The following is a 25,533-nucleotide window of genomic DNA, read 5'->3' on the forward strand; positions in this document are numbered from 1 at the left end:
TATCCTATGCATTAAATGTTTAGCAGTATCACTGGCCTCTACTCTCCAGATGCCAAGAGCATCCCACTCCAGAGTCACAACAATCAAAAATGTCTTCAGACGATACCAAATGTCCTTCAGGGGTCAAATTCAGTCCAGGTTGACAACCACTGACCTAGCCAGCTGCCTTGCACATTCTGTTAATGAATGATAAAACACTGCAACACAAGCATAAGAAATAGTACCAGTAGAGCAATTCCCCACAGTAAGTAGTACAATGGCAGCATGTATGACAAGGTTCTATACTGACCTGCCCTGCATTCAGACACTTTCAGAAAACAGGAACAACACAGGGAGAGACGTGTTTAGGCACTAATACAGGAGTGTTTGCCCCTATCTAAGGAACAGGGGCCAGGACATACAAATCTAGCCAGACTTCATAGCCAGAGCCCAGCATCTACTCTTCAGGATGCCAACTCTTCAGTCAGCGCAGCTCTTACAACTGCAGCTACAAGTAGAAATCAACAGAAGGCAACAGAACTGTTTTCTGTTTAAATGACTGTTATCCAACAAGCCCTTAACTGCACAATTTCTCTTTATAGACCTCATGAAACAGAGTGTACGTAAGTGGGGCCTAGAGGCAAGATCAGTAGAAAAGGAAGACATGCGTAAGGAGCATCAGACACTTGGAGCTCTGGCATTGGAGAGGACTGTGCGGAACCCAACAAACTGAGGGACACCAGGTGGAGTCAACCCACTGTCGTGTGAAGAACTGTCCCTCCCACTCTCCTCCAAACACTGATCCGAGAGGAATTTGAGATGAAGTGGAGCCCCAAATAGGGTGGATAGGATATTTATAAAAATACCTTTCTGGGGGCTACTGTTGTGTTGTAGCAGATAAAGATGGCTGCAAAGCCAGCATCCCATATGAGTGCAGGCTTGTCCTGGTTGCTCCAGTTCTGATCCAGCTCTCTGCTAATGGGCCTGAGAACAGCAGCAGAAGATGGCCCCAGTTCTTGGGCTCTGGCCACCCACATGGAAGACCTAGATGGAGCTCCTGGCTCCTGGCTTCAGCCTAGCCCAGCCCTGGTCATTGTGGCCATCTGGGGAGTAAACCAGTGGATGGAAGACATTCTCTCTCTCTCTCTTTCTCTCTAACTCTGACATTCAAATAAAAATAAATAAATCTTTTAAAAAATATTTTTTACTTCTTTAGTTGTGAATTCAATTCTGTTTCCTGGCTTTTGGCCTAGGAAACATAGCTGTTATAAAAATAAAATAGCACAATTATCCACAAAGTTTAAGGTTTAGCTGCCTCCCCCTTCAAATTTTTATTCCAAAGCGTGTAGAAAGTGAGTTGAGGCTGGTTCAGTTGATTTCCTCTACATGAGCACTGATGAAAGTATCATGTAGCTCTGAGATTGGGAGCTTCAAAAATCTCAACAAGGAGAAACCAGGAACCTGGAAGTCAGCTCCCACACAATAGGGACCCTGAATCTTTAATATGAACATGACTTAGAAGTGATTAGCTATGACAAATTTACATTGGAGATGGAAAAATTAAAAGGTTTGAATTGCAATTTACTCAAGGAAAGTAGAATTGATTACTGAAGTAAAACCTCATGGCTATTTGATCTTAAGGCTGTGCTTGTTCATGTAAATTAAGCAAGGCAGGAAGTGCTATCTAAAACTATTTTTTGCAGCAGGCATTCAGCCTAGTGGTTAAGACACCCATGTGCCACATCAGAAGACCTGGGAAGGATACCTTGGCTCTAGCTCCTCACTTCAGCTTCCTTCTAATGCAGACCATGGGCGGGACCAGTGGTGCTCCTGCCACCTACATGGGAAACCCAGATGGAGTTCCTTATTCCTGGCCTTGGCCTAGGCCAGCCTTAGCTCTTGTGGGCCTTTGGGAAGTAATCTAGCACATGCAAGCTCTCTTTCCCTCTGTCTCTCTCTATCTCTGCCACTCAAATAAAAAAAAATCTAAGATGTAAAATAACACAGAACTCTTTTACTTCTGTATTCTGACAATTACCAGCAAATAGAAATATTCTGGGGAATTAAAATAGCCATGAGACTTAAGGACCATATCTGACTCAAATTATTGTTCTTGTCAAAAAGAATGCAAGATCCTTGGTTTTCCCCCAGTGCCACAGCATTAGATATGTGGGGTTTTCATTCTTAACTAACAGGAATGGGTCTTTTTTTCTTTTCTTTTATTTCTTTCTTTCTTTTTTTTTTTTTTTTTTGTCTTTCTCCAGAAAAGGAAGCTGTGCCAAAAAAGACATCCCATGAATTTTTATGATTATGGGAAACACAATGCAACCAAGCTAATTTAATTATCTGCTGAAATAAATCAAACTGTTTTAGCTTTTATGACCCATTGCATTTTTAATTATGCCAAAGTTAATTTGCTTTCTGATATCTCAAAGAACAAAGGTCTTCTGCAGATAATGAAAATGCAATGAAACCACACTGATTAGAATTAACATCTGCTACAGTACATACACCCAAACAGAAGTAGCCATCATTGGAGGGATTATTCTCAAGACAATTGAAAAGAACCACAGAATTTCAAACTTGGAAAAAATCTTTGAGGTTATCTAATGTGACCCAATTATATCCTGGCCCACAGAAGTTAGAAGTTTGCATAACTTATGCTTGGTGAGTCTGTTTTCTTCCTAGAATACCACTGCATATAAAGAAACACAACATTACTAAATAAATCTTAATTGCCACTATCACTATAAGAATGTTTTCTCTTTGAAGTAGCCACCTTGGATGTTCCATCTCAGCAAGTCATGATCTATTCCAGGTGGTAAGAGAAGGTAGATTCCTGCTTAGACTAAGGGCAACCTGTGTTAAACTGATAATATGATAAGTGATTTAAGGAGTTAGTCCTGATTATTAAGGTTCTTCACAATTCTCTAGAATCTAGGACAATAGGGTAGAAATGGGCTGAAGAAGATTTAGATGGTGATGAACACATGAAGTTATTATTTTATACATTCAATCCAAGGGATGATTGGAGAAGCTTCTGCAAGATTCTCAGTTCAGTTTGGAAAACTGGGGGAAAAGGTAAGATTTGGTGGTGATTATGTATAACAATAATTTTTTTAAGATTTATTTTATTTATTTGAAAGAGAGTTACAGAGAGAGGTAGAGCTAGAAGTGGGGAGGGGGGGTCCTTCCATCTCCTGGTTCACTCCCCAAATGGCCACAATGGCTGGAGCTGTGCTGATCCAAAGCCAGGAGCCAGGATCTTCCTCCACACCTCCCACGTGGGTACAGAGGCCCAAGGACTTGGGCCATTTTCTTCTGCTTTCCCAGGCCAAAGCAAAGAGCTGGATTGGAAGTAGAGCAGCCAGGACTCGGACCAGTGCCCATAAGGGGCACCGGTGCTGCAGGCCAGGGCTTTAACCTGCTGTACTACAGTACAGGCCCCAACAATAATTTTTTAAATGCCACTAATAATTTATTAAATGCACTGTGAAAGACACACAATATTCATTCACTCATTCTTTACAACAACTGTAGGATGATAATTCAATTGTCATGCCCATTTTATAGATGAGGAAATGGAAGCCCACCCAGGGAGAAGCCAACATTTAACTGTGTCCCTCATTCAGGTCCTCTTTAGAAACCTTACCCCACCTGATGATCAGTGCAAGTTTTGTTTCACGGGTACTTTAGTCTTTTGATGGGAAGTTGAAACATCTAGAAACTACTATTTTATACTTAAAAGAGATCCACAAGAGAGAATTGGCTGGCAAACAGAGGAAGCTTAAGCTGAGGAGAAAGTGTTATCATTAAAAAGCATAGCTTAGGAAGGAAGCCCTGGACTTAGTCATACATTTACCACAAAGCTCCAGAAAAGTAGACTCAAAAAGAAAACACACACACACACACACACAGATGATAGGAATGGGCTTGTGATCAGAGACCATGAGAAGGAAAATGACTAACAAGAGATAGGAATTAAAAATAAAGCTGAGCAGATGATGAAGTCATTAAGTATCACTGACTTTAACAGACTACAAGAAACAAAATGATGACACAGGGCTCTGATGAAATAAAACCTTAATGATCAGATACAAAAGACAATGTGGGAGCATTTAACCAGGGGCAATAAAAGAGCAAGACAAAACTCAAGGAGCAATGTCACAAATGTGAAGACTCAAAATGAAGAGTGTGGGGATGAGTATTTGGCTGGTTGTTAAGATGCCCCCATCCTGGCTGGCACCACGGCTCACTAGGCTAATCCTCTGCTTGCAGCGCCAGCACCCTGGGGTTCTAGTCCTGGTTGGGGCACCGGATTCTGTCCTGGTTGCTCCTCTTCCAATCCAGTTCTCTGCTGTGGCCCAGGAAGGCAGTGGAGGATGGCCCAGGTCCTTGGGCCCTGCACCTGCATGGGAGACCAGGAGAAGCACCTGGCTCCTGGCTTCGGATTGGTGCAACGCGCCGGCCGTAGTGGCCACTTGGGAGGTGAACCAACGGAAAAAGAAAGACCTTTCTCTCTGTCTCTCTCTCTTACTGTCTAACTCTGCCTGTCAAAAAAAAAAGATGCCCATATCAGAGTGCCGAGTGCCTGGGTTTGACTTCTATTCTGTCTCCTGACTCAGCTTTCTGCTAGTGTGCACCTGGGAAGATGGCAGATAACACAGTTTGGGCTTCTGTCACCACAACAGACACTGGGACTGAGTGCCCAGCTTGGGAGCTGGGCATGGGAGACAGAGATGGAGCTCCTGGCTACTGGGTTTGCCCTGGCCCAGCTCTGGCTCTTTTGGCCATTTGGGGAGTGAAACAGAGAATGGAAGTTATCTCTCTCTCTTTCTCTCTACCTCCCCGCCACCCCATGATTTCAAATAAATATAAATAAATAGGTTTTAAAAAACAGTGAATATCATAAGGAGTAGTAAAAATGCCTGGGCAAGTTAATGCTTTGATGTAATCTTCTAGAGTGGAAAAAAAATGGGTGAGAAAACGTATTTTGAATCAATTTTTTTTGTACTATTAGTGTTATTACAAAATCATCCAACTTTTGCAAAACCTTTCTTACATGAGCCAAATTCAAAACAAAACCATCCACATATGGAAAACCCTATTTCCTGAGAGTCTGCACTTTCTTCTGGCTGTGGACGAGAGTTGAAATTTTATGTTGCAATTACAGTTTTTCCCTTTCCTAGTCCCCTTGCAGCTCTGCTGTCAGCCTGCAGCTGTGTTCATCTTCCATGTGGGTTGGTGTAAAGATGACACATGTGAATCACATTCACCATAGGACAAGAAAAGAGTGCATACCTCGTTCAAATTTTAACCGCTGATAAAGCTGAAACTGATCCACGGGCACCAAACAGGCAATCTGAAAGCAGAGACGTCAGAAAGATGAGATTTCAGTCACCACAGGGTCCTGAGTTAGCAGCCTTTTAGGATTTCTCTTTCTTGTTTGGCTCCCTCTATGCTCTCTATCACAGCTGTTTGCAAACTTCTTTTCACTGCACTGTTCACGCACTAACACGTGCAGACAGTCTCAAATCAGCCATATGGCTAGGAATCACTGTTCAAGGCTCCAGTTACAAAAACACTGATAGCCCTGCGTTGTTTGATCAATGCCTACTGAGACCACACAGCCAAATTTTATTACCTGGATTTCCCAATTACTTGTGAATATATATGAAAGATGCTCCTTTTCTTCATTTATTTTTCTTAAAAGAATTTATTTACTTATTTGAAAGGCAGGGTTACAGAGAGAAAGAAGGAGAGACCAAGAGAGAAAGGTAGGTCTTCCATCCATTGATTCATTCCCCAAATGGCCACAACAGCTGGGGCAGAGCCAGCTGAAGCTGGGAGCCAGAAGCTTCATTCAGGTCGCCCACGTGGGTACAAAGGCCAAGCACTTGGGCCATCCTCCACTGCTTTTCCAGGCACATTAGCAGCAAACTGGATCGGAAGTAGGGAAACCAGGACATGAACTGGCAACCCACATGGGATACCAACCTTGCAGGTGGTAGCTTAATCCACTATACCACAACAGTGGTTCCAAGATTCTCCTTTTCTCTCTACATCTGATTAAGAAATTTTAAAAATAGTGTTGTTCTGCCTCTAGAACCCTGAAAAACCAAGGTCAAGTAGATGGCTCAATGGTACTTCAAAAAGTTCACAGAAAATGGACTTACAAAGTAAGTTTATTTCAGTGCGAAAAAAGATTTTAAATGCATGTATATGAGAGGTCTTTAAAAATTCAAGAGAAATGGATATCATGCAAAAACTATTCATGGGGTTCAAATGTTTTTCTTCACTAAATAATCTTATCTTTCAATTCCACTTTCCATAAACTTTTTGTGAAGGATCTCTGTATCTCAGCAATTATGGGCTTATTTTGTTGCCCAGGAAATTGTATCTTTTGAATAATTCAAAAATAATTTCTTTTGACAAAAATCACTTCATGGAGCCCTCAGTTATCGCATTGACAGCTCAGACCCTGGTGGAAAAGAAATGCCTTAGACATTTCCCTCTCAGATGGCCACATGACCCAAAGGTTTATTAGTAAACAGCAGTGATTCATAGCCAACCAAGTGACATTTCAGATTCGTCATTTTTAAATTGCATTTCAAAGGCAGATGCAGGAAAAGCTAACTGCTCTTAAGCTAGCATTCTAAAAATATTAATCCCATTGACGTCAAAATGTAAGTATATTGACGTTGCTTAAAAGATTTACAACTGGGAAAAATCAAAGGATTTGATATTAGCTTTCTAGATACTCAGCAACATGATCCAGAACACAGCCTTAGCCTTGACAATTCCCTCTCTAAACTACTATTTTTGGTGGCGGGGCAGAGGGGAGGAGGGGGTTGGCTGTAAAACATATCCAAATGGAAGTTCTACAACTAATGAAAGGAAGTCCACTTTGAGAAAAAACTCAAGTAAGAAAGCAACGCAGCTAAAATTGCAGTTAACAAATATAATACATTTAAGAACGTATTCAAAAATCTAATCATCCCTGCTACAAAAGTAATCTCAATTTGTTTACTTTGTAAATGAACCAAACTAAGGTAGCTAGAATGTATGAAGGGCCACAAAACAAGCAAGTTTGATCTTCCCAATTCAAGTGAAATATACAAAAACAAATTTAATTATAAATGCATTCTTTTTTCAAAATTTTCTTTCTCCAATTGGGGAGACAATATTTTATTTTGATCTAGTACCTTAGCAATCCTTATAACAAATTAAGGTCAATTTCATATGAAATGTACTTTGCCACAGTTCGTTTTATAAATATGGTTAGACTTTTATTCTATTGAAAGACAACTCTGGACATCTATTATAACACTACCCAAAAATCTTTCCCGGAAAACAAAGGTATCTCAAATAAAATCAGAGTTGGAGACAAAAGGTCCACGCAAATGAAGTGAGCGGTGACATTAAGGAATCAGAGTCCAATTCCCACATTTGCCAGTGGTGTGTTGTGAGTGGAGGACAACCACCCTGTTGTTACTACAACTCCGGGGTTAAAGTGAGGAGGGGAAGTGGCCAGGAGAAGGGAGAGGGGCCAGGAGCCTGAAACACAATCCAAGTCTCCTACTTGGGGGCATATTTGAGCTATCACTGCTGCCCACCAGGGTCTAAATTTGCAGGAATCTGGAGTCAGGAGTCAGAGCCCAGAATTGAATTTGTAATGTGGGGAGTATCTTATCTGTTGGCTAAACACCTGCTCCTAACTTATGTTTTAAATCTATTTTCTACAAACCTTCTGAAGTATGTTTGTATATGTAAGATTCAAAAAAGATCTATTTGTTTATCTTGTTGTATGTTGGATTCTTCAGATAAAAACTAATTTTCTCAAATATGTCTATCACATTTTTGGTTTTAGATGAGATAAAGCTGGAGCTAGTTAAAAAAAAATGATCCAAATTATTAAATTCTTGGTTCTGATGCCATTTGCCACTAAGTGACTATTGATCAAGACTAACATTTCTACTATTACAAAATTGAAATTATTGTATTAGGATGATTATTGGAAAACTCAATCATGATGCAGCTAAAAGAGCTATAGACAATTTTTTGACCGAAAGAATTTTAACATTGAATGCTAGACTAACAATTCTAGAGAATACTAAGAGACCACTTGGAAGTATCTTGTGATACACATTCATCTTTTCTCTGCCAAGAAAGAAATTTCTATCATTCAAAAACCACACTGGAACATTCTTTACCTTTTTATTTTTTTGAAACAATTTTATATTTATGAAAATTTGCAAATTTCCTAAACTCCATTCCCCTTACCTACTCTTAATGATAAAGCCCTATTTGAGATGTCTTTAAAAAGTTGAAAGAAAATATATATAGTGAAAAAACCATGCATGGATTTCAACTTTTTTTTTGCACTAAAATTAATTTCTATTTAAATTCCACTTTTCCATGAACTTTTTGAAGCACCTTCTCGTGAGTTGAGGGAGGAGTCAGGGGATGAGTTGGGTGCATGACTTTGGTTGCCTGGTAGACTAAGGCATCTGCAGAACACAAGACAAATGAACGGCCAGGGCAGCTGTGTGCAGACACCTCTGAGGGTCACTGGCCCTGGAACCCAGTTCCATCCCACCCTTCACTTCTATGGTGGGACCCAGCTTCTGGTTGAGGTCCTCCTGGTTTTTTCAATCAGGATTTGAGGTCTAGAGTTTAGGAAAGGAGGCTTTGGCTGGTCTGCTGCACTGAGGTGAAAGGGTCAATATACCGCTTTTCTTCTCTGTTAGAAAAAGCAGTTCTTTCTGGGTTGGGATGGAAAACATTTCTTCAGTTCTGTGCCAGTGTGATTAGACATTGATCCAGAAGGCAAGTCCAGTTTCTCCTGCCTTTACTTTTGTAAATAGTAATCCTCAAGCATTGCCAAAGCCTTGACAGGTCGTATGATCCAGTGGTAAATTCCATCTCCAGATGTACTGATCTGTTGTACTCTCTGTTCAACCTGCTCCCTTAATTTTTCAAAGCAGTTGTAGCATAAGTCTGGTTTGCTTTTAAAAATTTCCAAGTACATTTATCTTTTAATTCCAATTACCCATGAACTTTTCAAAGTGCCCTCATATAACCACAGTCAATTATGGAAAAATGGGAAATTCACACTGACTGATTCAACACAACTAAACCATCTACAGGAGGTCTTATATAATTGCACAAGTTGTCTCTCTGTCTTTTGTAATCCAAGACTGGATCCAGGCTATACTTTGCATCAGTGTCTCCTTGGCCTTTTCTAACCCATGACAGTTCTTCAGCTTATTTTGCTCTTTCATGACCTTGACATTTTTTAAGAATCCATGTCACTTGTTTGCATAAAATTCCCCGATTTGGATTTGTCTGATTAGACTAAGAGTGTACATTTTTGGCAAAAATATCACAGGTGCAATCTTGGGGTTATCAGGAGGTACATGGGGACAATACATCTTATTACCAATGGTGTTTAACTTTCTGAGCTAGTTAGGTGGTGTCTGTCAGGTTTCTCCAAACTTTGTGATCAACAAGTATCTTGCAGGGGTAGGCGGTATTTTAATTTAGAATCTTTAAGATGCAGAGTACCCCTGCAATGATTGGGAAGAACATAAGTTAGAAGTAAAGTTTTATTATTTACAGCCCTGGGGATGGCATGGCATCTCTGGAGGCCGCACACAGAGGGCAGGGAGCATACGGGAGGCATTCATCAAGAGGAAGTTGCGTGAGGCAGATACCTGATGGAACTGGAAACTGTCTCAAAGGTGACTAAGCCCTGTTTCTGGTATGCAAGGTTCCAACTTAAATTCAAAACAGATACCCAGACAACATACAGTTTTAAGATTTCCCTATAGGAAGACACTTTGAGCCCATGCAAACTCCAGCTTCTGATCATACACTTATTTGCCCAGTAATTTTGGTATCCATTTACAGTTCTTGCCAAAAATATCACTGTGGGGGTATTTGTGCTACCCATTAATGAATGGATGCCTTGTCCCATATCAGAATGCATGAATTCAATTCCCATCTCTGGGTTCCCAATTCCAGCTTCCTGTTAATGAGGACCCTGGGAGGCAGCAGTGATGGTTCGAGTGACTGGGTTCCCATGGAGGAGACTTGGATTGAGTTCTTTGCTCCTGGCTTTGGCCTGATCCAGCCCCAGCTGCTGAAGGCATTTGGGAAGTGAACCAGCAGTTGGGAGATTTCTCTCTCTCTCTCTCTCTTTCTCTCTTCCTATCAAATAAAAATTTTAAAAATTATATTATTGTGGTATTTGCTTAATGACTTTTCTATTCCCACCTTTTGTCCCTTCTCCCCTAAATATGTGTTTTTTCCTCTTATTTAGATCAGTATATAGACTACTAATATTTGTTTTATTCACTGGATTCTAATCCATTGTCAAGCAGTAGAAGCAAAGCTCTCTAAATATTTCCTTGGCTATCAAAGCAACATGTCCTGGGGCCGGCGCTGTGCTGTAGTGAGTGAAGCCATGACCTGCAGTGCTGGCATCCCATATGGGCACCAGTTTGTGTACCAGCTGTTCCACTTCCAATCCAACTCTCTGCTATGGCCTGGGAAAGCAGTAGAAGATGGCCCAAGTCCTTGGGCCCCTGCACCTGTGTGGGAGATCCAGAAGAAGCTCCTGGCTCCTGGCTTCAGACCAGCGTGGCTCCGGCCACTGTGAACCAACAAGTGGAAGACCTTTCTCTCTCTCTCTCTTTCTCTCTCTCTCTGCTTCTCCTTCTCTCTGTGTGTAACTCTGACTTTCAAGCAAATAAGTAAATCTTTAAAAAAAAAAGACCACGTCCCTCAGATCACCTACTAAAAAGTCCTTAATTTGATTTAAAGTTAGTTTTTCCTTTGAAATGTGTGCTACTTTACCTATTAAACAGGTTAAACCTATTAAATCTCCTCCAATCCAAGCTCAATAGATTATTTTTCCTCATCATCATTCTTGAAATTCTTTCTAAAAGGAAAACAATTTTAATTCGGAGAAAATATACTGTTTAGTTTGAACAGAACTAGAGCAATAATACCAAAACAATAACAACAGAAAAGCTATTTGTGGGGCTGGTGTTGTGGTGTAGCACTTGCAATGCCAGAATCCCATATGAGTGGGGGTTCAAGTCTCAGCTGCTCCATTTCCAATCCAGATCCCTCCTAGTGTGCCTGGGGAAGCAATGGAAGATGGCCCCAAGTGCTTGGGCCCCTGCAACCCACATGGGAGACTTGACGGAGTTCCAGGCTCCTGGTTTCAGCCTGGCCCAGTCTCCACCATTATAGCCATTTAGAGAGGATCCAGGGGATAGAAAACTGATCTCTCTCGCTAACTTGCTCATTCGCTCTGCGTTTCAAATATTTTTTTTTAAATGCACTATTTGTTGTATTTTTCTTTTGGTTATTATTCTGGTAAAAATGGAGCTGGGGGGGGGGGAGGCGGCACCGCGGCTCAATAGGCTAATCCTCCGCCTTGTGGCGCCGGCACACCGGGTTCTAGTCCCGGTCGGGGTGCCGGATTCTGTCCTGGTTGCCCCTCTTCCAGGCCAGCTCTCTGCTGTGGCCCGGGAGTGCAGTGGAGGATGGCCCAAGTGCTTGGGCCCTGCACCCCATGGGAGACCAGGAGAAGCACCTGGCTCCTGCCTTTGGATCAGCGCAGTGTGCCAGCCACGGTGGCCATTGAAAGGTGAACCAACAGCAAAGGAAGACCTTTCTCTCTGTCTCTCTCTCTCACTGTCCACTCTGCCTGTCAAAAAAAATGGAGCTGGGGATACTTACTAAATATCTGACTCTTCCTCTGCTGGAAGGCTTTGGTTTTCCCTTCCACCCAGAGCAGGCCCACACTCAGGAAGTCAGAGCATGCCTACACGAGGGGTGCAGTAGCACTTAGACCTGGCAGTTAACTGGATATCTCTAACATGCACTTTGGAGAAAGATGAAAATTGAGCCACACCCTTTTTAAATCACTATTAACTATGACCATAATACTTGAAGGCATCACCACCTGCATTAACATCAACCTACATTAACACCAACCTTACAAAAAAACTGAAAAGCAAAGCAAAGGAAAAGAAAGGAGCAGATGGTAGAGCCTGCTTACTGCAAAATCATGCATGGACAGAGTGGTATGTGTTCCCGTGAGAAATGTTGGTAAACACAATGCATTCTGCTTTCTAGTTGGGAAATTGATTCTGGGTTAAGAAAATGAAGTGATTAAAACTCAATGATTAAAGATCAGACAGGCTTCAGTAAATATTGCCCATCAGAGTCTGCAAAGCAGGACAGAAGAAGAGAGAAGTTAAGACTTTATTTAGGTTTGGCCCTTTATTACTTTTGTAATCTATTTTATTTGAAAGGAAGAAAAAGATGGAAGATGGGAGGGCAGGAGAGACAGAGAGAGGAGGGAGAGAAAGGGAGAGGGAGAAAGAGAGAGGGAGGAAGAGAGGGAGGGAGAGAGAGAAGGAGGGAGAGAGAGAGAGAGAGAGAGAGAGAACCCGTCTACTGGTTCAGTCCACAAATACACACAAGAACTAGAGCTGGGTCCCGCAGAAGTTAGAAGCCAGGAGCTGCACCTGGATCACCCTTGTGAGTGACTTGAGTCATCACCTTCTGCCTCCCAGGGTGCACGCTAGCAGGGAGCTGGATCAGAGCTGAGCTGGGACTGGAACCCAGTCATACGTAATGTGGGTGTCCCAGGCAGCTGCTTAGTGCTGTGCCAAATGCCTCCCCCTCCCCCAGGTTTGGCCCTGGAAGTAGGCATCTCGGCTGGCAGTTAAGATGCTCTGGGTTCTATGTCAGAGTGCCTAGGTTCAATTTCAGGCTCCAACTCCTGATTTGAGTTTCCTGCTAAAACAGACTGTAGGAGGCAGTAGTGGTGACTTAAATAAGTGGATCCCTACCACCTACATGGGAGATTTGGATGGGTTTGTATCAGTCCCAGCGCATCTGTGGTTTTTGGAGATATTTGAGGAGCAAACCAGTAGATGGGAGCTTGCTCTGTCACTCTCCCTATTTTTCCTTGTTTCTCTGCCTCTCAAATAAAATTTTTAAAAATGTGTTTAATCAATCAGACTTCTGCTACAAGTGCTTTTAAAAATTAAAGAAACAGGTTGAACAGAGAGTACAACAAATCAATACATCTGGAGATGGAATTAACCACTAGATCATATGACCTGTCAAGGTTTTGGCAATGCTTGAGGACTATGACTTGCAAAAGTAAAGGCAGGAGAAACTGGACTTGCCTTCTGGATCAATGTCTAATCACACTGGCACAGGAGTGAAGAAATGTTTTCCATCCCAACCCAGAAAGAACTGCTTTTTCTAACAGAGAAGAAAAGCGGTATATTGACCCTTTCACCTCGGTGCAGCAGACCAGCCAAAGCCTCCTTTCCTAAACTCTAGACCTCAAATCCTGATTGAAAAAACCAGGAGGGCATCAACCAGAAGCTGGGTCCCACCATAGAAGTGAAGGGTGGGAGGATTCCCGGGCCAGTGACCCTCAGAGGTGTCTGTACACATGTGCACAGGCTGTTCGTTCATCATGTGCTCTGCCGATGCCTCAGCCCCCGGCACAACCAAGGTCAAGTCCCCCCATCACCCACCGACTTCCTCCCTCGACTCCCATGAGGGTGCCTCAGAGAGTCTGTAGAGAATGCAATTAAAAGATAAGTTAATTTTGGTGAAAAAGATTGAAATCCATGCATAGTATTTTCATGATATGCATTTTCCATGAACTGTTCAAAGAACTCTCATCTGTGGGTAAAAGGCACTTGCCCAGGTGTGCCTCCATGTGACACAGTCAACCATTGCTGCTTGGTTCCCTTCAGTGAAAGCAGAAGCTTGGAAATATTATTTCCCATTTATCTGCAGTTTAAAATACATTTTAAAAGAAAGCTCTATATATTTTCTAAACCAAACAAACTTCAGCTGGGAATCTCAAAAATATCTATTTAACTCTGGCAGATTCCTCTATTCCCTGCCATACCCAAAGTTTACCTTCTCTCCAGCCAACATAAATGGCAGCCTAAGTGTAGCACACACGGGCCCAATCCCTTCCAGTTTATGTTTTTCAACCCCAGGGACAGTACTACAACATTTACTTGGCATCCTAATCCTTGGTCTGGCCCAGCTTCCTGTGATCACAGGAGGATGAATGTTAGAAGAGCCAGGGCTGGATTGAAGCGCAGTAGGTTAAGCCACCTGCAATGCCATTATCCCATACAGGAGTGCCCACAGTCCCAACTGCTCCACTTCTGATCCAGCTCTCTGCTAATGCTCCTAGGAATGCAGCAGAGGCTGGCCCAAGTACTTAGGGCTCTGCCACCTATGTGGGAGATCTGGGTGGTGTTCAAGCAATTGGCTTCAGCCAAGCTACTTGCCCAGTCCCAGCCATTGTAGCCATTTGGGAGTGAACCAGCTGATGGAAGATTTCTCTCTCGTTCTCTCTGTAACTCTGCCTTTCAAATAGATAAATAAAATATTTAAAAGATAAAAAAAGAGCTTGTTACAAGCTCTCTGCTATGGCCTGGGAAAGCAGTAGAAGATGGCCTAAGTCCTTGGGCCCCTGCACCTTCATGGGAGACCTGAAAGAAGCTCCTGGCTCCTGGCTTCGGATCAGCTCAGCTCTGGCCTTTGTGGTCATTTGGGGAGTGAATCAGCAGAATGGAAGACCTCTCTGTCTGTCTGTCTGTCTCTCTCTCCTTCTCTCTCTGTGTAACTCTGACTTTCAAATAAATAAAATAATTCTGACTGAGAAAGAGACAGTGTGTTGGACTTGGCAAGTTCCCCCTGGATTTTGGCAAGAAGGCCCCTTGGTGTTTTGTGTGCTGTTTGGTTCTGTGAGGGTGAGCACAGAATCCCCTCCTATGCCCCTTTCCTTGTCCTTGTCCTCGGTCTAAGTGACCCCAGGTTAGGCACACACCACCCACACCCAGTAGCGTACGTCGCTTCTCGGCTCCTCCTTTTACTTTTGGTTCGCCCGGCGAATTCACGTAAGGGACTGATCATCCCAGAATTCAGAACCAAGTCATCTTCCTTCACTCGAGAGAGGTGACGCTCCGGAGACACCATGTGGGCATACGGCCTTGACCTAACGAATCAAGGAAGTCCCCCACTAAGCATACTTACGATCTGATACACCACTATCTGTATGTCTAACGTAGGGAAACCTCCTACAAAGTGCCATCAACAGCTGAGGTGCTAGGAATTTGCTTTGTTATGGCAGCAGTGCTGTGCGTGTCTTTCCTTTGGCTAGAGTTGGCATGCCGTGCCACTCTTAAATGCTCAGACATAGGAAAGATACCCCTCTCTCAGACACGCACACAGATTACCAAACATAGTGAATCTGTGAGTGATAAGAGCCTGTCACTCCAGGGGTCTGTCTCATAGACAACAGTTGATGACTTAGGGAGAGAGAGCTCAGACAGTGAAAATGACAATGTAGCATACAAGGTAGCAAACAACGTAGCAAACAAGGTAGCAATGCCTAGCCAGCCACCCCCCACATACCCGTGGGATGAACTTAGAGGACCTCTAGACAATAATTCATGCGAGGTCATCCCATCTGCACCCAGTGAGGATCCCCACATTTGTGGCAGTACTTGGACACCCCAAGCTCTCAGGGCAGCTGCTAGACCCCATGCCACCCACACGTTTGCCGTTAATGTTGAATTGTATGCAAAATTCAGGCCCTGGATTCCAACGCCTGTAAAAAGGCTTCTATTAACCAAGGGTCGAGGATATGCTTGTGTCTTTCCAGAGAATGTGGAACAACCCATTTGGGTACCAGCCAGAAACATCAAGCCTGCAACTGACAGCCAATCAGAATCAGCTGAACAAGATTGAGAATCCGCCTTGCTAGCAGACGCACCTGCCCTATCATCCTACCCTGAGAAACTGCCCATAGCCATATCTGTCACTGTTTTATACCCCACTAGCTCTGGTCAGCCACTCAAATGGCCCACAGCCTGTGTGCGGTCATGCCATTCCTGATAACCATTATTCCTCATTCCTACCCCTATCTGAGCAAGCAATCCTCGATTTGAGCGCTGGCTAGCCAATGATGGGTAAGATCCCCTGGGAGATAACCTAAGACAGGCACAGCTGCGTACGGAGACCACAAGGAAACGGTGTCAACAATGGTATGGCCAAGAATCATGCCTCCTGTTGCTCAAAAATAAACGAAAAGGGGGAAATGTGGTGGAATGAGAAGGCCATGCCAAGGTGGCCACTGGCAAGTGAGCGTCAGTTACTCAGGAATGGCTTTGAAACCCACCTGGCAATGGAGCCTGCCTGGCAACAGGCTGTGATTGGATGGCTTTGGAAACTGCCTGGCAACAGGCTGTGATTGGTTGGGGCATAGACTGCCCCTTGACCGGATTGGCTGGTCTTGGCTATATAAGATGTTGTACCAACTGAAATAAAGGAGTTTGCGGGCTGCTTGCCTCAAGCCCACTTTCACCCAACTCCCAGGGTCTGTGTGGTGACTCCACGTTTTTTGCCCCCACCACGCTCCTCCTCTCAGAAATGAATCCACTGCAATATTGTTGAGAAATCAACTGCAACACTGGTCCATTCCCCAGGTGGCTGCAACAGCTGGGGCTCGGCCAGGCTGAAGTAAGCAACCAGGGATTCCATTTGGGTCTCCCATGTGGGTGGCATGGACTCAAACACTTGGGCCACCTTCTGCTGTTTTCCCAGGCACATTAAGAGAGAGCTGCATCAGAAGTAGAGCAGCCAGGACTTGAACCAGTGCACATCTGGGATGCTGGTGTCACAGGCAGTGGCTTAACCCACTGTGCCACAATGCCAGCCCCAGGATCCCCTATTCCTGGCAGCAGCAGAGGCCCCCACCCTTCCTCTGCTGCGTGCTATGGCACTGGCAGTAAAAGGCAGGCTGGCGGATTCAGGGCCCCAGCACTTGGAAGGAGGATCAGTGGGTGAGAAGCTCTTCTGTGTGCTTCCCAGCCAGCTGGCAGTTGGAAGAAGTTCAACTCAGGCAGCCCCATTCAAATACGTTATGCACGTGCCACTCAAGGACGATGCAGCCCAGATGCATAGCTCAGACTCTCCCAGGAAGGACGGCGCATTAATCCCAGAGGTACGGAACTGCTCAAAGTAGACACCACCTTTTTTAACAAAGCTCCTTAAGCTCTCAAGCAAGGACTTGGCCCAAAGTAATGCCATCAGAACAATCTGTGTCCTGTCTTCATAATTCCATATTGGACAAGGTCCCTGGATCAAGTACTTTGGAAAACCCTGCTGAGCAACAGCTGAAAGTACCAGAGGATGCAACGAAGGGAAGTTCAGCACATCCCAGGCTCACGTGGGCTCACCTCTAGCATGGGTCCTCTGGTTCCTATCTCGCCCCCTTCTTCTGTGACACGGACACAAGCTGACAGTTAATACGTAAGCAAGCAGTGCTTGGGCTGGGCACTAAATGCTTCAATAAGGAGGCTCTCCTGACAGAGAAAGAGGCTAAGCCAAGAGCTGAGCCAATTTGAAGGAATCGAGAAGGCAGACACAGGGAGCAGAGCCCATGTTGTGAGCTGGGCTCACTCAGGAAAGAGCTTAAAGAATTCCTAGTGTCCTCTGAAGTTGAAGAAATGTTGTACTTAATGCATTGCACAAGACAATGAGTGATGAAAAATTCTATACCCTCATATAAATAGCAGCAAGACAAAGGGAACCAGCCTCAACTAGAACTCCACTGGCATCTACTCAATAATGTACAGATAGTGAATTATATATGAGGGCACTTCAAAAAGCTCATGGAAGGGCAGGTGTTTTGGCACAGCAGCTTAAGCTGCTACTTGGGACCTGCATCCTGTATCTTGAGCACCCAATTACTTCAAGTCCCAATTACTCCATTTCCTAGGCAACTGCTTGGTAATGTGCCTGGGAGACAATGGATGATGGCTCAAGTACTTGAGTCTCTGCTACTCACGTGGGAGACCCAGATGAAGTTCCTGGCTCCAGGCTCCACCCTGGCCTAGCCCCTGCTCTTGTAGTCAGCTGGGGATTAAACCAGTAGCTGGAAGATTTCTCCCCCTACCTTTTCAAATAATTAAATATCTTTTAAAAGTTCATGGAAAATGGAGTTAAAAGATAAATTTATTTTGGTGTAAAAATTTTTGCAATCCATGCATAGTTTTTTTCATAATGTACATTTTCCATGAACTTTTTTTGAAGACTCTCCCTATATAAGGATTTCAAATCTTTTGCAGGTCCCAGCTTAACCCACTGTACCACAACAGACCCCTGGCCCTTGTTCTGCTTTTTAAAATATCATCTGGTGGAGCCTGTGACACTGGCACCTCATATGGACACTGATTTGAGTCCCAGCTGCTCTATTTCCAATTGAGCTCCCTGCCAATGCATCTGGAAAAGCAGTAGAAGATCCCTGCCATCAAGTGAGAGGCTTGGATGGAGTTCCAGGCTCCTGGCTTTGGCCTGGCCCTGCCCTGGCCACTATGGCTATCTGGACAGTGAACTAAACATGGAAGATATCTCCCTAGGGCTTTACCTCTTTCTCTGTAACTCTCCCTTTTAGAGAGAGAGAGGGAGGGAGAGAAAGAGGGAGGGAGAAAGAGAGTTTGGTAATCTTTAAAGGGCTATTATAGGTTTGTTTGATTTTAATACAACCTCAAAGTAAAATTGCTTTTAAAGTAAATCTGGATGAACAGAACCAGAAGCAGGAAGGGTGGACCTACTGGGAAAAGGGCAAGAGGAGGGGAAGCACAAAAAGCTACACAAGGAAAATCAGAAGGGGTAAGACAAACTGCAGCCAGTCCTCACCCACTTGTCTAACACTGAGCCCTAACACTGCACACCTGGAGTGTCACTGCCTGATGGTTAGCACTTCCTGAAAGGACAGAGCCACACTATGCCACTGAACGTTCTGCATTCATGTGAGTGTCCTACCCCGTGCTGTCCAATCAGGCAGCCATTTGCTACATGTGCTGTTGAACACTTAAAAACAGTTATTGGAGTGGGCATTTGGTACAGTACTTAAGTTGTCACTTGAGATACCCACATCCCATATCAGAGTGCCTGGGGTGGAAACTCAGCTCTGCTTCCAATCCAGCTTCCTGCTAATGCATATCCTGGGAGGCAGCAAGTGATGGCTCGAAGTGCTTGGGTCGCTGCCACCTATGTGGGAGACTTCAATAGAGTTCTGGGCTCCTGGCTTTGACCTGGCCCGGACCTGGCTGTTGCAAGCCTGGGAGAGAATCCACAGATGGAAGAGAACTATCTGTTCATTCTCTCTCTCTATCTCTTTCTGCCTTCCAAATACATAATTAATTAAACAAAAAAGTTACTGACAAGCACAATTTAAAAGCTGAACTTTAAATTATATTTAATTTTAATCAATAACTTAAAAAATATTTATTTACTTATTTATTTGAAAGGCAGAACTACAGAGAGTGGTGGAGAGACAGAGAGAAACATTTCCATCCACTGGTTCACTCCCCAAATGGCCACAATGGCTGGGGCTTAGTCAGACCAAAGCCAGGAGTCAGAACGTCTTCCAGGTCTCCCATGTGGGTGTCAAGAGCCCAAACATTTGGGCCATCTTCTGCTGCTTTTCCCAGGCCATTAGCAGGGTGCTGGATCGGAAGTGGAGCAGCTGGGACTTGAACCAGCTTAACTCACCGTGCCGCAGCACCAGTCCCAATTACTCTAACTTTAAAAAAAAAAAAATTCTAACCTGGGTACAACATGCTTTTGAAAATAATTTGTTTATTTACTTATTTGAAAGGAAAAGTGACAGAGCGAGTGGTTCATTCCCAAAATGCCTGCAACAGCCAGGAGTTAGGCAGGCTGAAGCAAGGAACTATGAACTCCATCTGGGTCTCCCACATGGGTGGCAGGAATCCAAGTACTTGAAACATCATTGAACCCTGTAAGGGTTAAAAAATTACACAAAACCACATATCAAGAAAGTAAAGAGATAGAATTCTAACCGAATTATTTCTGCACATAATTACATGGCCTCAATTTCTTCATTGGGAAGTAACCCAATATTATGAATTTTGTTGAGAGGATTAGATAGTAGTATAGTGGCCACAAGAGCAACTGTAGGAGTTCCTGGTACAAAGCAGGTGTTCAGTGATTGCTGAATGGTAACTTATTCCATTGATTTCTTGGAACCTCTTTCAGAGGCTTACAAACTCCTTAAGAATGGACAAAAGCTTGTTATATTCTGATTAACAGTGAACAGGGTCCAAAGATTAGAAGGTAGATTTATGGCAAGCCAATGATCAAGGACTGAACAAACAAAGGAAAGAGATAAATCACAGTCATAAGAAAATGAGAGAAAAACTAAAAAAAAAAAGTTTCTGATGTTCTGAAGCCTGACATGTTTTGAATGAAAAGCCTCTCTCTCTGCTCTTGGGAAATGGTTCAACCCAGGCTACCACTGTAGAATCACAGTAGTTTATATTTTTGAGAACTGTGGCTATTCTATGGTCTATTTATCTTTAAAGACCATGCATTATTCCATTTCCAGTTGGATTTCTAGCACCTTTCTAGTTGGATCAGTTGGATTTCTAGCACCTTTGCCTATTCTAGACCTGTTTCAGCACTCAAGTTGGCAGATATAAATAGAACTGAGGTCAGGGACCGTGTTAACAGTGTGTATAAAGAATCCAAAGGTATGTAGCAATAAAGAACTCCTTTACCAAGTTGCCCTCTGTATTCTGTTGCTAAACTCCTTGGCAGCGAGGTGTGTAGAGTCAAGATCCTAGTAAAGTTACATCAACAGGAAGAGGGGTAGGCTGTGGCACTCATGCATACCTCAGCTTCCTGCAGGGTCCCCTGGTTCAGGCACACCACGTCAGGACAAGTGATAGGAGACCCACATCCTTCTCGGATTGCCAACTGCATATACTGTTTCAGGCACTAGAAGTTAAAAAGAAAAAAGACAATTATTCACCCTATTACAGTAGCACAGTTACGTAATGAAGCAGCCACTGCCTCTTCTTCCTTAATTGGCCGTCCTGGGGCTCCTGTACTCAGGAGACATAAGTTATCACAAGTGCAAGTACTAAGAGCCATCACTTCGGAAAGAATGTAGAGACAGGCAATTCATTAAGTATGACTTCATCTTAAGAGTTTATTCAAGTCAAATTCCCGTATGCTCACACATTTCATTCACCACAGATTGGGAAAAGAAAAAACACCTTTTGCATTCAGGGCAAGGGCCTTTTTTAAATTTTTTTTTTAACTTATGTGACATTCCAATTCCATTTTTCTCTGATGATCCCCTCCCTCAAAGTACACCCAGAGGGAGACTAGAACTCTGTGTCCTGTGCTTAACTAGCCAAAAAAAAACAAAGTAAGATGAAGGCAATGACTTATCGAGGGTCACTCATATCAGTACGTGCACCTGGAAAACGCAGTGACAGGGTTTGGGAAAGTCCAAGACCTCCTGCTAACTCAGAATAGCAAAGACAATTGCAGAGGATGAGACCTTCCCAAAACTATATGCCTTGGTGGATGCCATGTTGGAAAGGTTTGGGTAGAAAAAAGGCACTACTCACCTACAGTAAGAAACTGGATAGAGAAGAAGAAATGCAAGAGGAGAAGACTAAGAACAATCTTGGCCTATGGTTGCCAATTGTGCCTGGACCTTAGGCAGTGGGTGGAGAGGTGAGAAGGCAGCAGAGGACAGAGAGCATTATGGGACTACCAGCGTCATCCCTCCCTTTTCCCCTCCCACCCCACCTCACACAGCCACAGGAAACTGAAGACAGCCCTTGTGGATTCAACAAGTACTTTCACAGATCCAAAATATTTGAAAAAAAAAAAAAGTTATATTGTCACTGGCCTGGCCCAAGAAAAATGACTATGGACTTAAAATGTACAGGCTTTGTTCTAGTCCCGGCTGCTCCACTTCCCATCCAGCTCGCTGCTATGGGCTGGGCAAAGCAGTAGAAGATGGCTCAGGCACTTAGGCCCCTGCACCCACGTGGGAGACCTGGAAGAAGCTCCTGGCTCCTGGCTTCAGATCAGTGCAGCTCTGGCCATTGCAGCCATCTAGGGAGTGAACCAGTGGATGGAAGACCTTTCTCTCTCTTTCCCTCTCACTCTCTGTAACTCTGTCAAATAAACACATAAAATCTTTTTAAAAAAATGTACAGGCTTTTTTCCTTGTCATTATTTCCAAAAAAATAGAAGATAATAACTATTTATATAGCATTTACATTTGTCAGGTATATTGTAAGTAATCTAGAAATGATTTAAAATATACCTGAGGATGTGGTAGGTTCTATGCAAATATTATGTTACTTTATAGAAGGGGCTTAAGCATCTGTGAATTTTGGTGTCTATGGAGTTCCTAGAACAAACTGCCTCATAGAAAGAGGGACAAATATAGTTTCAGCAAATAACTATAACAAATCTCGAAATCGGATCCTCTACTAATTTGTTCATAATTGTTGAGCCCGTGGATAACCAAAAAAGTCAAGCTCAAAATACACATAAAATACTCCACCAAAAATACCTAAGCTACTCAGTGAAGTATAGAGTCTTACAAAATGGTGATTATTTAAGTATTCAGTTTAGATATTTTCAAATATATACATTATGTATCAATCTGCTACACTAAAAATATGGCAATTGCACCAAGTTTTATAAAACTACAAACCATTAAACAAAACTCTATGGTCAGATACCAAAGACATATTGTGATATCTATTCCTTTCACAGACCACCATTTTTCATTTCTCCATCTGAAAGTCAAATTAATATCATTACTATATTAATTCAGAAAAATAATCCTGCATTTATCTGATGGAAACTCCTGTTACAATGTACAAATGAGTTGATGACTAGGGCACACCAAGTAAACCAGACTTGTATCTCTTCAAGTAGTCATAACCACAACTAAAAAACCACCTAAATATCCAAAATAGAAGAACACATACATAAATTTCGCTACATTCAAACAGTGGAACGCTGCAGAATGACAGAAAATGTTTTCAGTAGTATTTAAAGATGTGAGAAGTGCTCATGATCTGACATAAACTGAGGAATAAAAAGATATCTAGGAGTAAGGACCTCTTAAATCATTCTTGCATTATGATTTACCTAATCCAGACAATATGCACTATTAAAATTTTTATTTATTTATTTTTGAGAGGCAGAGAGAAAGAGACAGAGAGGGGGAAAAAAAGAGAGAGAGAGGGCGGGGAAGGGTGTGGGAGGGTGCTCCCATCTGCTGGATTATTTCTCAAATGCCTGCAAGCAGCCAGGACTGGACCAGGCCAAATTCAGGAACTGGGAACTCAATCAGGATTTTCCATGTGGGTGGCAGGGATCCAAATACTTGAGCCATCACCCCCACCTCCAGGGTGTCTATCAGCAGGAAGACAGAATCAGGAGCGGAGCCAGGAGTGGAACCCAAGCACTCTGAAATCAGATGTAGGCATTTGAAGAGATAGCTTAACTGGTAGGTAAATCCCAACCCAAATACTTTACTTTAACTGCCACTTTCTTATTCAAGAGGAGAGTGGATAATCACTTGGTATGGGTCTGACTGTGGTAAACACTGTCCAGCGCCAGGAACAGTGATACATGGACGAGGCAGCAGCAAGGACATACGAGAAGAAGTTCAATGGGCAGCAAAACCCAGGAGGAACAAGAAAGGTGGCTCATAAAAGAAGCGTACACCAAGGGAATAAAAGAGTCAGTGGTGGGCAGGCCTGCCCACCCCACTTTGCTTCTGAGGACCTCTCTAGCGTCCATGGGACACACTGTCCCAGTGTTACCCTCTTCATCTCTCCAGCCACCATGTCACACAGATTCCAGGATTGGAGGGACAGCATCAGAGAAAAACAAAGCAAACAACACTATAAACTTCGACCTTAACATCAGAGATCTAGCCTAGCTCCACTCTGTAAGATGACAATGGGAAAGTGATTTAATCTATGACCCAGACTTGCTTCCCTTAATCTTTGAGATGGGTGTAGTGATACTTATTTCAATGACCTAACAGCCTTAAAAATCACAGACACACAAACCTGAAATTTGTATATAAAAGCCCTTCCTTTGTAAAACTGCAAACTGCAGAATATCGTGGGTTCTGTCCTCTTCACCTGGTCTTAGACTTTATCTAGTTTAAAACGTTAATCCTGCCTCCTTCTGAGCCATCTTTTCTCTGCTCCCTGAAGGGGACCAGTTAAACAGCTTAAAGAGAAGCTATGGAAGACAGAACAGATTATTTATAACACAGCATTTTGCATGGCTCTAGGCAAGTCTCTGCTTGGAACTACTAGGGTCTATATAAAAACCTTAATGTTAAGTAGGAACTAAAGAGGCTATGAGAGTCGTTATCAAAATTTATTTCAACTTACACTGCAAGTCTGTAAAATTGAAATAAAAGTTTCCCCAAGAGTTTATAATAGATGTTTCATCCACTAATGCAATATTCTTAGGTACATTGCAAACCACAATACAGCAAGTTCTGAAACTTTTCATAAGCACTCTCCTGGCTGCAAATGACCCATGATTTTGAGGGAGGAAGAGCTCTTCACTCTACACGTTGGGTTTAAGTACACACTTGGAATACCCTTTGTTTTTAGTGTAAGAAACACTGGTTCAAGATAGAGATTGGTAACTGCAGGTTGTAAAGTGTCACACTGACACTCCAGCCCTCCAGATATGCACTTCTATTCAAAGGCAGACAGAGAACAATAACTACTCTTGGTTGTTTTCCTTCTTACTGTATTTTCAAGTACCATGGGTTCATTACATGCCTTCGATTCACCTTGACTAGGAAATTTACCCACAAACCTTCCCTCTCTTTTTCATTACCTCTGGCTAATAAGACACAAAAGGAAAAAAAAAAAAAAAAAAAAAAAAAAAACCTTCACATGAACCCCTGCCTGTACATGTTTCACAAAGCAAACATAGGTAAATGGTTAACAATTCTGGGGGGAAACTGGCATCTAGTATATAAATATAAAGAAAGGCAGAAATAGAAAAAACTATCACTATCTCATCACATGTTAACAATTACATTCCATTAAACAACAGCATTAAACAGATACCCAAACACATGATTTTACTTTTTATTTATTTATTTTTAAGGAATACAAATTTCATAAGTACAACTTTAGGAATATAGTTATTCTTCCAACCTTACCTGCCCTCCTACCCACATTCCCACCTCTTCTCTTCCTCTCTCTCCCCTTCCCAGTCCTATTCTCTATTAAGATTCATTTTCAATTAACTTTGTACACAGAAGACCAACTCTATATTAAGTAAAGATTTCAACAATTTGCACACACATGTACATAGACAAAAAAAATGAGAATTAGTTTTACATTTAACTCTCATAATACAACTCATTGAGGACTGAGGTCCTGCATGGGGAGTTAGTGTACAGTGACTCCTGTTGTCAATTTAACAATTAACACTCTTATGCATGACATCAGTGACCACCTGAGAATCTTGACATGAGCTGCCTAGGCTATGGAAGCTTTTTGAATCCACAAACTCCATCAGTATCTAGACAAGGCCATAAGCAAAGTGGAAGTTCTCTTCTCCCTTTAGAGAAAAGTACATTCTTCTTTG

General features: G+C 42.8%; 1 protein-coding gene across 5 annotated transcripts in view; it reads right to left on the reverse strand.

Annotated features, from left to right (window-relative positions):
* RNF144B (ring finger protein 144B) overlaps positions 1 to 25,533 on the reverse strand; it is a 149,850-nt gene that overhangs the window by 20,773 nt on the left and 103,544 nt on the right. For all 5 annotated transcript variants that reach the window (XM_062185380.1, XM_062185382.1, XM_062185378.1 and 2 more), the window contains exons 3-4: positions 20,752 to 20,856; positions 5,281 to 5,341 (exon numbers count right to left, since the gene is read on the reverse strand). In XM_062185380.1, coding sequence (XP_062041364.1) covers positions 5,281 to 5,341; positions 20,752 to 20,856 — 166 coding nt within the window. The remainder of the gene's footprint in view (positions 1 to 5,280; positions 5,342 to 20,751; positions 20,857 to 25,533) is intronic.

This window comes from Lepus europaeus, chromosome 3 (assembly GCF_033115175.1).
Source record: "Lepus europaeus isolate LE1 chromosome 3, mLepTim1.pri, whole genome shotgun sequence".
Classification (NCBI taxonomy): Eukaryota; Metazoa; Chordata; class Mammalia; order Lagomorpha; family Leporidae; genus Lepus; species Lepus europaeus.